This window comes from Microtus oregoni, unplaced genomic scaffold (genome assembly GCF_018167655.1).
Source record: "Microtus oregoni isolate MIOR12 unplaced genomic scaffold, Mior012 000000F_ref0000247, whole genome shotgun sequence".
Taxonomy (NCBI): Eukaryota; Metazoa; Chordata; class Mammalia; order Rodentia; family Cricetidae; genus Microtus; species Microtus oregoni.
The window spans coordinates 86293782-86306332 of NW_024543059.1; the positions used below are offsets into that span (position 1 = coordinate 86293782).

Below are 12551 nucleotides of genomic sequence, written 5' to 3' on the forward strand. Positions count from 1 at the left end.
CCACCTCCCCATCCCTAGCCTTCACAGTTGGTGATCTCTCTCCACAGTTTAACTTTTCCCAGCATGTAATACAGTTGGGGTTGTGTAGTAGGTGACCTTTTCAGAGCCCCCACCCCCCTTTGCTTACTAATGATTCTTTCCAATTTCTTTATGTTTTGACAATTTCCCTTTCTTGCTAAGTGGCATTCCATTATCTAGATGTATTATAGACACCATCTTTAGACCGCCTGACCATTGTATCCGCACACCCCTTTCCTCTCACTGAAACACAAGCCGAACTTTGGAGAGGTGTCTAGCGGTGAGAAGAAAAGAATAGACGTTATGATTTAAGCTAGGGCTTACATATTTTCTGTAGCAATTACTCATGTCCCACTTTGCCAGATGGGGGGAGGTGAATTTCAATTCAAATATAAAGTCATTTTCCCTGAAAATAAACGGGAGTATATTTATCTCTGAGAAAAAAAAATGTCTTGCCTCCAGGATGAATCAGACTGAGATGAAATTTTACTCTAACATTTAAAAGAGAAGGAAAGGAAAATCAGACAGAGGGAGGGAGGAAGGAAAAGAAGAAGAGAAGGAAAGGAGAAGAGGAGAGAGAGAGAGAGAGAGAGAGAGAGAGAGAGAGAGACACTTACTAACAGAATTCTCTGAGCAAGGTGTTTCTCTCCCTTTTACCAGTTAGAAGTTACTGAATAATTCATGACAGCAGGGAAAGGCTGTCTTCTCCCTGGGTGATGGATAACGGAGCAGGAGAGCGCTTGCAGTGGGTTTGCCACATCAGCCAGCGCTCTTGCTTCTGAGCACAGGGTGCATGCCTCTCCAGCTCAGCTTTTCTTGCAGCCAGGCATCTTCGAGGCTGCTGCCTGCCCACCCGCCTGGGCTTGTAGCTTTACCACTTCACTTTCTCCAATTCTGCTGCCAGCTGAGGAGACTCCCCACAGCTGCTGGCTCCTGCCTGGGAGGACCATGTGTGTGGATGCTGCTTGGGAGAAGCAAGGCGCTTGCTCCTGGCATGGATCCCAGCTCAGTTTCTCCTGTTGACTTCTGGACCACAGATGCTGCTGCTGAGGAGGGATTTCCTGGCATCTCTCCTGCTATCATCAGCTAAGGACTGGCCCCAGATCAAGGTACCGTCTACTATGTCTCCTTGGCATTTTTTTTCCCCAGCCAGGAAATCTCCACTTTCTCCCGGTAACAGGGGCTCTGGCTGGGACAAATATCCAAATATCCTTTCATTCTCTCTCTCTCTCTCTCTCTCTCTCTCTCTCTCTCTCTCTCTCTCTTTGTGTGTGTTTGGGGAAATTGTTCTTGGTGTTGGTATGACCTTAGAGCTTCCCTACTGTTTGCTGAGTGTAAAGCGGACCTTCTCTGTCACTGGAGACATTTCTGAGGCAGGCACCTGTCATCTGCCACCCCCGTTTCTCCTTCAGTTCCCTCTCCCCCTCCCCCAACCCATTATTCATTATTCGGCTTCAGCCTTGTGCTGGTGGCAGAGGACTGAAGGGATGTCTTTGCCCTCCCAGCAGGCAAGTGTCAGGATGGACCGCGCTGCAAGAAGCCAACGCTAGGGTGCGAGGTGTGAAGAGTTGTCCAGAATGACCAACTCCTCCTCCACTTCCACCTCCTCCACCACCGGGGGATCGCTGTTGCTGCTCTGCGAGGAAGAAGAGTCCTGGGCCGGCCGGCGGATTCCGGTGTCTCTCCTGTATTCGGGGCTGGCCATAGGGGGCACGCTGGCCAACGGCATGGTCATCTATCTCGTATCGTCCTTCCGAAAGCTACAGACCACTAGCAACGCCTTCATCGTTAACGGCTGCGCAGCGGATCTCAGCGTCTGCGCCCTCTGGATGCCACAAGAGGCGGTGCTGGGGCTCCTTCCCGCCGGCTCCGCGGAACCCCCGGGGGTCTGGGACGGTGGCGGGGGCAGTTACCGCCTGCTCCGGGGAGGGCTGTTGGGCCTCGGGCTCACCGTGTCTCTCCTGTCCCACTGCCTCGTGGCGCTGAACCGCTACCTGCTCATCACCAGGGCACCTGCTACCTACCAGGTGCTCTACCAGCGGCGCCACACGGCAGGTATGCTGGCGCTGTCCTGGGCCCTGGCGTTGGGTCTGGTGCTGTTGCTCCCGCCCTGGGCGCCCAAGCCGGGAGCTGAGCCCCCGCAAGTCCATTACCCCGCGCTCCTGGCAGCGGGAGCGCTGCTTGCACAGACGGCGCTGCTGCTACACTGCTACCTGGGCATCGTGCGCCGAGTGCGCGTCAGCGTCAAGCGGGTCAGCGTGCTCAACTTTCACCTGCTGCATCAGCTGCCCGGCTGTGCCGCCGCTGCTGCCGCCTTCCCCGCCGCCCCACATGCTCCGGGTCCCGGTGGCGCCGGGCACCCCGCGCAGCCCCAGCCCCTGCCGGCCGCGCTGCAGCCGCGTCGCGCGCAGCGACGTCTCAGCGGCCTGTCGGTGCTGTTGCTTTGCTGCGTCTTCTTGCTCGCCACGCAGCCGCTGGTATGGGTGAGCCTGGCCAGCGGCTTCTCGCTGCCGGTGCCCTGGGGCGTGCAGGCGGCCAGCTGGCTCCTGTGCTGCGCCCTGTCGGCGCTCAACCCTCTGCTCTACACGTGGAGGAACGAGGAGTTCCGCCGATCCGTGCGATCGGTCCTGCCTGGCGTCGGGGATGCGGCTGCAGCCGCCGCGGCCGCCACCGCGGTGCCAGCCATGTCCCAGGCGCAGCTGGGCACCCGGGCGGCTGGCCAGCACTGGTAACTCACCTGGTCCTGGGGAGCTTCCTATGCCATCTGCCGCATCACCTCCTCTCTTTGTAAGCTACCCCCAGCCCCAGAGAAGATCCCCATGGGGGAAGAGTTTGCCTTCCTTTCCCAGTGCAATACCAGAACCGAGGTTTTTCCTTAAATGGAGTCCCAAAGTAATCGTGCACCACCACCAGACTCTTCTCCTTTGTTCCCGTGTTTTAGAGGCACCCTTACGTCCAGGCACCCAGACTGCAAGGATTTGTAAACTGACGTTTTAAAAGAACCAGTTAATTTATTTCAAGTTTGCTTTGGAAACGTAGCTTTTGAAACATACAACCCTTCCAACCTCCATCGTCTTATATATATGGAGCGCCTAGAGTGTATGAGTGTGTGCATGAGTCAAAGGGAATACTAGGGAGGAAGAAACTGTGTGTGTAGACAGCATTTTAATCATGCTTCCTTCTGTTACAGTTTACTTAGTCTTTGTATATTGGCCTGAAAGAGTGAAACCACAGGTGTGTACCCCGTGTGCATTGGCATTGAGACCTCAAGTCCTTTATTCTCTAAAGGGTCATTATTGAGTCACTTAGGAAATGAGATAGACACTCAGCCAGTGAGAAAACAAATCAAATTCATTGTTTTACACCCCCTCTCTACTCATTTCTAAGGTGGAAAGCTAGCGTTGGGTGTGTTTCATCGAAAAATTTCAAGCTTGCTAATCGATGGTCTGAAACCAGAAATGGAATTTTGGAAACAAAAAAAAAAGCGGGGAGGGGGCGATCTATTTTAGGTAGTAGTTCCACATTTTCTAAAGCATGCACACTTCCTGCTACCCACATTTGTAACCAATTTATTCGCCTCTGAGTGTGACCGCAGCTTTGAACATTCTGTACTATACTGGTTGCTAAGGAGAATGAATCCTGCCTTCTCTTTAAGATGTCTCAGTGCACACGATATACTTAAACACTAATGCCATAATTGCATAGCTCATGTTAGCTGCCGTTGCATGCTCCTAGATGCTAGAACGTATTGGGCATGTGGTACCCAAAGCAATACCCACAAGACAAGGACATTCTACTTCTTCCAGACGCCAGAAGGGATGGTCCTCATCATTTGGAAAGAGACACAGATACACCTGTGGCTGCCTAGAGTTCTGGTCTTGACCTGGTTTATGAGAAAACTGCCACTCGGAACCTCAGTTCCTAAGCGAAACTGATGGTCAAGATGATACACTATTACAGATTGGCTCTGCAAAGCCACTTGTGCTTTTCAGGGGTTAGGCAAGCCACCCACTAAGAAGTATCACTGTTTTATGTTATTCATAGATATTGCCATGCCATTTAAAATCAGCATCATGTCTGTTGGAGATGGGATGGTACCCTCAGTTGTGTGTCAAAGGCACGTTCCAAATGGGACTCTACTCTCAAATGTCTCAGTCGAGGCTTCCCATCTTCATCTTTGTTTTTAGATACATTTTCAATGTGCAAAACCATGTGAAATCATCTCATGAAATTAAGCAGGGAAGACAGTAATAAGAGGCACAGAGCAGTCTGTTAGCCCCATTGAGTCTGGGGCCAAACAGCCTCAACAAACTTCATAATTCAGAAGTAAAGATGGCTTGCTTGGCTGCACCCTTGGACCAAGAATGGTAAGAACACTTGTACATTTGAATAATTATGGGAGACACAGAGAATGGACAGTTTTGGAGGAAAACAAAATAAAATAAATGTGTGTCCCTAACAATACATCAGCTGTCATGTTATTAACCAAACTCTGTGCATGAGCTATTTCTCTCACGAGGATTTCATCTGTTCCTGGCTTTCTGTATTCAGATATTTAATTAAATTTTAGATAATGCTTCTCCTGGGTCCATTTCTTCTTTCTTTGGGTATCTTCTCTATGTCTCTGTCTTGATGATACTGTACCAGAAGACACTATGTTCCCAAACACTAGTGATAGGAAGCGACTTCTGATTATTCTAAAATGCTTCCTACTTCATATAGCTAGGTAAGGTCTTTACACTGGTCTCGGAAAAGAGTTAGGTCTGGTTCCCTTCTATAGACATTGTGGAATGGGCCACAGAGAAGTGGGGATTTTCCATTTGGGGGTGCAGTGGGACATCTTTCTAAAGCCTTCTAGTTAAGCGTTGTCCTTGTTTTCCGTTGCGGGTGATGCCAACAAGTTTTCTCTCTGTCGCTATAATGCGCCACACACATAAAGATTTGCAAATGAGGATCTGATACCTTGCCGTGTTTCGGGCTAGCACTGGGAACTGTTGGCTGGCACCATGCCATGTGGGAGACCTACTTCCGATTAATTTACTAGTAATTAACTCCGCAGGACTGATTCACTTTTAATTTTAAAGTCGCAGTGACACATCTAAAAATGCCTTCCTAGGCACTGCCTGCGAGTGTTGCAATGACTTCTTTGGCAAATTAAATGAATAGAGACTGTGTTCTTATTTAAACGAAACTACATATTATCCACCCAGGAATTAAAAGCAAAAATTCCTTACTGCTGTCGGGCTTCCCTAACTTGCTTTCTTGTGCTTTTTTTCTTTATGTGCATGCCTATTAACATGGGTAACATCTGCCTTCTGCATCCATTTAAAGGGCTGAATTCCAGGACAGAACAGTCTGTATCTGCAGTACTTTCTTCTCAAAATGAAGACGGTTAATAAACTAGAATTCTCCTTGGTCCAGGGACATTTGCCGATGTCGTTTCAAGTCAGATAAATTTCTCCTTGTCTCAGAATTACAGAAAATATTTCCACACTGAAATGTATTTCTTTTCAGAGGGACTCAGTGGAGAATGGCATGCAGTGGGAGAAAGGGTGAAGGAACAAAGAAGCTTTCTTTAAAGCCTGATAAATGAAGTTGCTCTGCTTTGAACTCACAGTGTAGGACAACCTTGTCCCTCCGATGGAGACATATTCACTGGCTTTGGCATCACCTTTACTGCGTAGTCCAGGGTATTCATACGATACTTGCCTAGCTCTACAGAACTCTTAGTGGCTGATTTACTTGACTGGGACTGCCATGGTGTGACTCTGCATGAAGAACAAGGAGGAGCTGGGGCAGTGGCTCAGTCAGTAAAGTGTTTGCTGTGCAAATATGAGGACCTGAGTTCAAATCCCCACAATCCATTTAAAAAGCCAAGCATGGCACAACACAGCTGGGATTCCAGTGCTGGGGAGTCTGAGACAGGTGAATCCCTGGAACTTGCTGGCCTGACACATTGGCTGATGGGTGAGTTCAAGATTTCTGTGAGAGACTCTGTCTCACGTGCGTGCGTGCACACACACACACACATTTGCACACATATGAATATTGTATGCACACACATGAACATTGAGAACATAAAGATGTCCCTTCCTCTCAAAGCCTGTCCTTAATGTATGTGACCTGTGGGCCAAGAGTGCTGCTCCCCATGGAGCTTTGGGTCTATGGGAGGGGACTATGTCTTTCTTGGTATTTGCCCTTTTAATACCTCTAGGAACCTCATGCAAATGTGTGCCGCTCACCCTGCAGACCTGAGTTCTGCCTGTATTCCCATCTCAGCCAGATGCCTTATCACCTCTGTTATTCCCCGGGTCAGAGTAGCCCCTGGAAGTGGTCTCTTACTCTTTGGGTGGAGAGCTCCTGGGTTCTAGGCACCTGCATCTGTTGAGGGAAACACAGGCTCCAGGCTGGCATGGGAAAGCGGTCAGAGGAGGACAGAAGCCCTCGCCTTAAAATGCAAGACCTAGGTTGGAGTTCTGGTTTCTCTGAGTGCAGTGGCGCTGTCAACACTCTTGTTTATAGACCCTATCCAGGCACCCGTGCCCAGCCTGTCCCACCTATAGGGCCTCCTTAGTGAAGTTCCACACTGAGATTCCCAGATAGTCCCAAAGGCTTGATGCATAGTTGAAAGTGAGGGGAAGACTGCAGCTGAAGAAGAGGTTGAGTATGGATGTCTGTTGGAAGGATGTAATGGGTGCTTGGGATCCCCTGCACTGTTCTCCCTGCAGCTGAAGAAGAGATCAGATGTAGATGTCGGTTGGAAAGATGTTTTGCGTACCTGGGATCCCCTGCACCGTTCTCCCCACTGCTGTGCATCTTTGGAATTCTCATGAGGACACAAGCCTATGAAAGTGCAGCCCAAGCTAAATAAATAACAAAAAGAAAGAGAAAAAAAGGAAGAGCACAGAAAGGAAAGCAGCCACAGCCCGAGACCCCACAGGGTTAATTAACGCAGACACTGGGCTGACAGGTTGGTCTGACTCTGGACCACTAGACTGCAGCTCACAAATGAAGGTGGCAATCAGGACTTTGAATGAGGTATGGAATCTGCTTCATGGCGTGACCACCCCCTAAGCCTCCTCTCTGATTCAGATCTGCTATTAGAGGCCAGATGTCACGCACAAGAGCTCTCTGCACAGAGCAGCTCCATGTCAGCTTCCGACCACTCAAGAGCTTTACAGGGTTACTCCAGCCTTTCCCTCTGGGCAGGGTTCATTCACCAGCCACACCGTCTGCCTCCTCACCAGGACTCTGCCCCCGCCTTGGGCTCCTTCTCCAGACTCCATGTACAGTGTAGCGCCAGGCTTACGTATCCCCTTCTTATATTATCTTCCTATAAATGGGGGGGGGAGGGGAGAGAGAGACTATTCAAAACTATGTGTTTTTCTTTCATTTATTTTTATCTATTTTGTAAAGGGTTCCTTTTTAACCACCAGTCATTTGAAGTACTTTATATATTTAATATGTTTACAATTGAAAACAGTAACCTTTTATTTTTAAATGATTTTATAAACGAAGAAATGGGTATTATTACAACATCTTCTTCATACCTAAGTGTTATGAGAATGGCAGTTTTTAAAGAAAAAAGGTTTGACTTGTTCTCTTGAGTGTTTATTTTTCTCCTAATGAAATAGACCCAAGAATAAATCCTAGTTTTCAACTCATATCTTACCAAAAGTTGTACAAGGTAATAAAATATGGGACTGGGAGGCAGGCATACAGTAACATGGAAGTCCTGTGTAGCCAAGTTTTCTTTGGACTGCCAGCTCCTGAATAGTAACAGAGACTTTTTACAAAGTATGAAAGCTGGGCCTTAGCTTAGGTTTATTCCCAACTAGCTTTCTAGATCTTATAATTTAAATTAACCCATTTTTATTAGTTTATTTTCTGCCATATTCTCTTTACCTCTCCTCCATATTATATATACAACTTCCTCCAGGTCTTGCTGGCAAATCTCCTGCTTCAGATTCTTCCCAGAGTTCCTTTTTCTGCCTGGAAGACCCACCTATCCTCTCCTGTCTAGCTATTGGCCGTTCTGCTCTTTAAACCAATCAGAAGGTGCCGCGGGTGGATGAGGAGGACAGAGACATCTTCCCACAGTGTGATCAAATATTCTGCAACACTTCCGTCGTAGTCAAACTGTCTACAGGACTAAATCAACATTAAGATATTTTGGTTCTCATCACCTCTTTAAATTCAATGAGGTACTGCGGTAGGTGTGCACTTACTTCTGAAGGTCTTACTTCAGAAAGCTGTGGATTTTGAGTTGAGAAAGCCCTACATATTGCTAATCAGTGACCAGGCACTCTGCTGGCAGAACCTGGGAGAAATGACTACGGGGTGTATTTATCTTTTCTCTGCGGTTCAGAGAGTGGCAGCCTGGGAGAAAGTGCTGGGCACCCTCTAGGTTGAGGTTTTGCTATATTTATTAGGCAAAAATGACTTGACTTTTCAGAATTTGTTATGCAATTTGGGCCCAGTTTCCAGTTTTGTGCTTTCAAGGGTAGAAAATTGTGTAGCATCTTTTGTGGGGCGAGGAACAGACACTCTGTTTTTAGCCAAGAGGCAGTTCTAGGACATGTTAGCTTGGCTTTATACCTCTTAGTACTATAACTTATATCATTCCAAAAGGTTTTATTGTGTGTGTGTGTGTGTGTGTGTGTGTGTGTGTGTGTATGCACATGCATGTGTCTGTTGTTCTCTCATGCCATTAAAGGTCAGAGTACAACTCTTGGAAGGATAGAATGCATGCAATGGTAAACCAAACTATCACCTTCTTCTCTAATAAAGTTGACGTTAAGTCAGTGGGATGGCTCAGCAGATAGAGGTGCCACCAAGATGGACAAACTAATCCAAGTCGAGCCTGGAGGATGTAACTTAGTATGGCTGTCAAGAGAGTGTCACTAACGCTTTCCTTACCAGGCTAAGGTTAGCACAGATGGGTTGAGTAACTTTAGTTGGTCCAGACTGAAAGAAAAGGACAGAGACCGCATGGCTTTCATGAAAGACCTTGCTAAAGGAGAACTGCTCTGTGGAGAAATGTGGGTGGGTAGCTGTTTCCCAAGTAGTAGGCAGCTCACTTCATCCTGAACGAGTGGCTTGAAAACAGGGAAAGAGGCCAGCCGTGTCAACAAAAACCTTTTTTGCGTGGGAGCTGGACAAGTAAGAAAATGACATTCTTCTCTCTAAGTATGCTTCCTGTGGCTTTTGAGGCAGAGACAGGCAGGCATAGGACACAGTCGCTGTGAGGAGCCCTGGTGCTATGTTTCTATCCAGTTATACCAGGCAGAGGAAGTACTTTCCATTTTCTGACCACAGGTAAACCACCAATTATATAAGGCACTTTGTGTCATGACCCTAAGTGTGAGCTGGAGCAGCAAATAAGGGCTATCTCCAGGATATTTTTGAAAACCATGTTATGAAATACGATTAAAGGAGATGATAAGCTGGAGAAAAATGGGTAGATAGGAAAAAAGGTGGTTTAAATATCAGAAAGATTGTTGATAATGCTGCTGCTGCTTCTTTTCACAATAGCGGTAAAAGACAGGTATTGATGGGGCTGGAGAGATGGCTCAGTGGTTAAGAGCACTGACTGCTCTTCCAGAGGACCCTGGTTCGATTCCCAGTACCCACCTGGCAGCTCACAACTGTCTGTAATTCCAGTTCCAGGAGACCCGACACCCATGGCAAAACATCTATGTACATAAACCAAAAATAAATAATACAAAATTAAAAAAAGACAGGTATTGAGCCAGGTGGCACATTTTTTTAATCCTAAAACATGGTAGACATAGGCAGGAGGGTCACTGTTAGCTCATGGCCAGCCTGGGCTACACAGGAAGAACCTGTCTCCAAATGACAAAAAAAGATAAGGCAGGTATCGTGGTCTGTTTTATGATTGATAATCTTCCTTCCTGTCCATAAATGTTACCAGCAAAGGAGACTGACGACTATTGAACTCAAGTCTAGTTGACTTCAAAGCCTGGGCTTATAAACATAGTGCAAAATGCAGAATCCAGAGCAAATGCTAGAAGCAAGGTTTGGCTGAGTGGGTGGGAGATAGATTTCAGCTTAATAGGAGGAAAAAAAGAACTTTATCTCAAATGATAAGTGCTCAAAATAGTTGGGGCTGTCTCGGGAGATTATGACTTCCCCAGCACCTGAAGGATACAAGTTGAGGTGGAAGATTAACTTGCTAACGGGCGTCTATGCCAGGTGGAAAGCTTCCCTGTGAAAAGCCGGAGATGCCTTTAAAGGCTTGTTTCTGTGATTACATAATTGCTTTACTGCTCGGAGGTGACAAATGCTACCTTGTTCTGGGTCTGTGATATTTCAGCTGATTAGTCACAAGGAGCATGCCTGCTTCACGTCTTATCCTCACCAACCAAAGAAAAGCAAGCCACAGTGACAGCAGGTAGCCCTCTTTGGGCACAGGGACACCAACAGGGCACATTCTTTGTCACCTTGCCCAATTTATGCTTCTCTGGTCTGTTTCTCCTTCGGTCCCCAACTTTTTTTTTTTTCAAACAGGAATATAGATTGGAAGAAGTGTGTGTTAACATTTTCTTATGCTAAATATGGAGACACAGTGTATTAGCTATACACTTTTAATTTTAATAAGGACAACATTTTTGATTGCTTTATTTTGTTGGCATAGAACACATCTGGATGAAAAATAAGTTGAATGAAAAATAAAGTAAGGCCAACTTTCTTGGGAACATTGCTTTTCCTGAATGCTGTTCTCAGCTGAGGGTTTTGCATGTGACGCAGTCTCCAACAGATATTAACCAAACCCTACTGTGATGGCTATTTTTGGTTGTCAGCTTGACTTTATCTGGAATTAACTAAAACCACCTATGAGGGATTTTGCTTAATTTAAAGTAGCAAGATCCACTTCTGATCTGAATCTTTTGAGGTGGGAAGACCCACCTGTAATCTGGGTCACACCTTCTGATAGAAGGCTAGACACAGATGTGGAAGAAGGAAGCTTTTGCTCCGAAATTGCTTGCTTTTATCTTGCTAGCAAGTCCATTCCTCCATTGGCATTAGAATCTACTTTTTTGGGATTCTGGCATATACTGAAGCACAGGTGAGACTTCAAACCTCGTGGACTGGAGAACTACTGGACTCTTGTACCTTCCATTTATAGGCAACCATTGCTGGATTAGCTGGACCATAGCTTGTAAGTCATTCTAGTAAATCCCCTTAATAAATAAATTCATACACACACACACACACACACACACACACACACACACACACACACACACTCATTCTATACGTTCTGTTACCCTAGAGAATCCTGACTAATGCACATGACTAATGTATATGTCAGGACTGGCACAGGGCAGTTATAAGCTGGCCCCTGCCTGGGTTTTGACAAAGTGAAGGTTAGATCTATATACTAGAAGCTCCTAGTGCAAAAAGCTTAACACAAAGCTGTCTGTCTTGGATTCATTCTAGGTTAGTAACAGAGACTGGGCTCACAAGCTTAAAATCTTTAGATTCTATGCTCTCCAATTTACTTAAACAAAAAGAATAAAGAAACTCCTAAATTTATAAACATTGTATTTAGTGAAGTAGGGTTCTATAGAGGAATAGAACTAATATAGTCAAAGAGGATGCATTTGATTGGCTTATACAATACCATCTGGGTAGCTTGACAATGACTGTCTCACAGCAGAGAAGTCAAGAATCTGATATTTTCTCAGTCCATAAGACTGAATGTCTTAGCAGCACCAATGAGGTCCTAAAGATCTGGAGGATTCTTAGAAAGACGCTGGTCTAGAGTCTACATTGGAAGCTGAAAAAGCTGGTTCTAATATCAGTGAAGGAGCAGCAGCAGTAGGGGAGATGAACTTGCCAGCAGGAGTGAAGGCAAACAGGCAGAACATGAGCTTTCTTTCATTTCCCTTTTATCTAGGTTGCCACTGGAAGGTGATGCCCACTTAAGGGTGGGTCTCCTCATTTTGATAAGCTGACCAGGAAAATCCCTCACAAAAGTGCCTAGCAGTCTTTTAATCGATTCTAGATTAAGTCAAGCTGGCAACCAATGTCAACCAACTCAAGCACTGACACACCTTGGTATTAGCAAATAGAGACAGTGCCACTGATCTTATTTTACTAGAAATGATCATGATTTTATAATCTTTATCATTGTTCTCACCATTGTCAATAACTGCTTGCCAACAGTTGAGAGCTGTTATATGTAAATTGTATTTTCTATTTAAACTTACAAGTATTGATCAGCTCATTGTTCTATGGGTTCCCTTTTTGGATGGGGGGCACCTGGATGATACTTCTGCTATTCGCAGATGAATCTACATATGAGCCTGCAGTCAGTGGATAGCCCATGGACCACACATCTTCCTGGAATTCGACTAGCTTCAGCTGGATTTGCACTTGAGTGGTTGAGCTAGTCTAGGCCCATTCACACAAGGGTACGCCAGAGTTCAGCCTCTGTTATCTTTGCTAATACATATTGGTCGAGTTAAATCACAGGGCAAAACCAGCTTTGAAGTTCATGGATTGGA

The 12551-nt window shown here is 46.2% G+C and overlaps 1 protein-coding gene across 2 annotated transcripts; it reads left to right on the top strand.

The window, feature by feature from the left end:
- Nucleotides 1–613: 613 nt before the first annotated feature.
- On the top strand, nucleotides 614–4596 carry Gpr88 (G protein-coupled receptor 88). Of its 2 annotated transcripts, none has more exons than XM_041630145.1 (2): nucleotides 614–1127; nucleotides 1524–4596. In XM_041630145.1, exon 2 carries the CDS (start codon nucleotides 1596–1598, stop codon nucleotides 2748–2750), a length of 1155 nt encoding a protein of 384 aa, XP_041486079.1. In that variant the 5' UTR covers nucleotides 614–1127; nucleotides 1524–1595; the 3' UTR covers nucleotides 2751–4596. The 2 variants fall into 2 exon arrangements, with proteins under 2 accessions (XP_041486079.1, XP_041493089.1); XM_041637155.1 differs by having other exon boundaries at nucleotides 1527–4596.
- The last annotated feature ends 7955 nt before the right edge of the window (nucleotides 4597–12551 follow it).

Bases quoted from the DNA above. Each gene is read 5' to 3' on its own strand.
- Gpr88 (XM_041630145.1), top strand. From the start codon at position 1,596: ATGACCAACTCCTCCTCCACTTCCACCTCCTCCACCACCGGGGGATCG.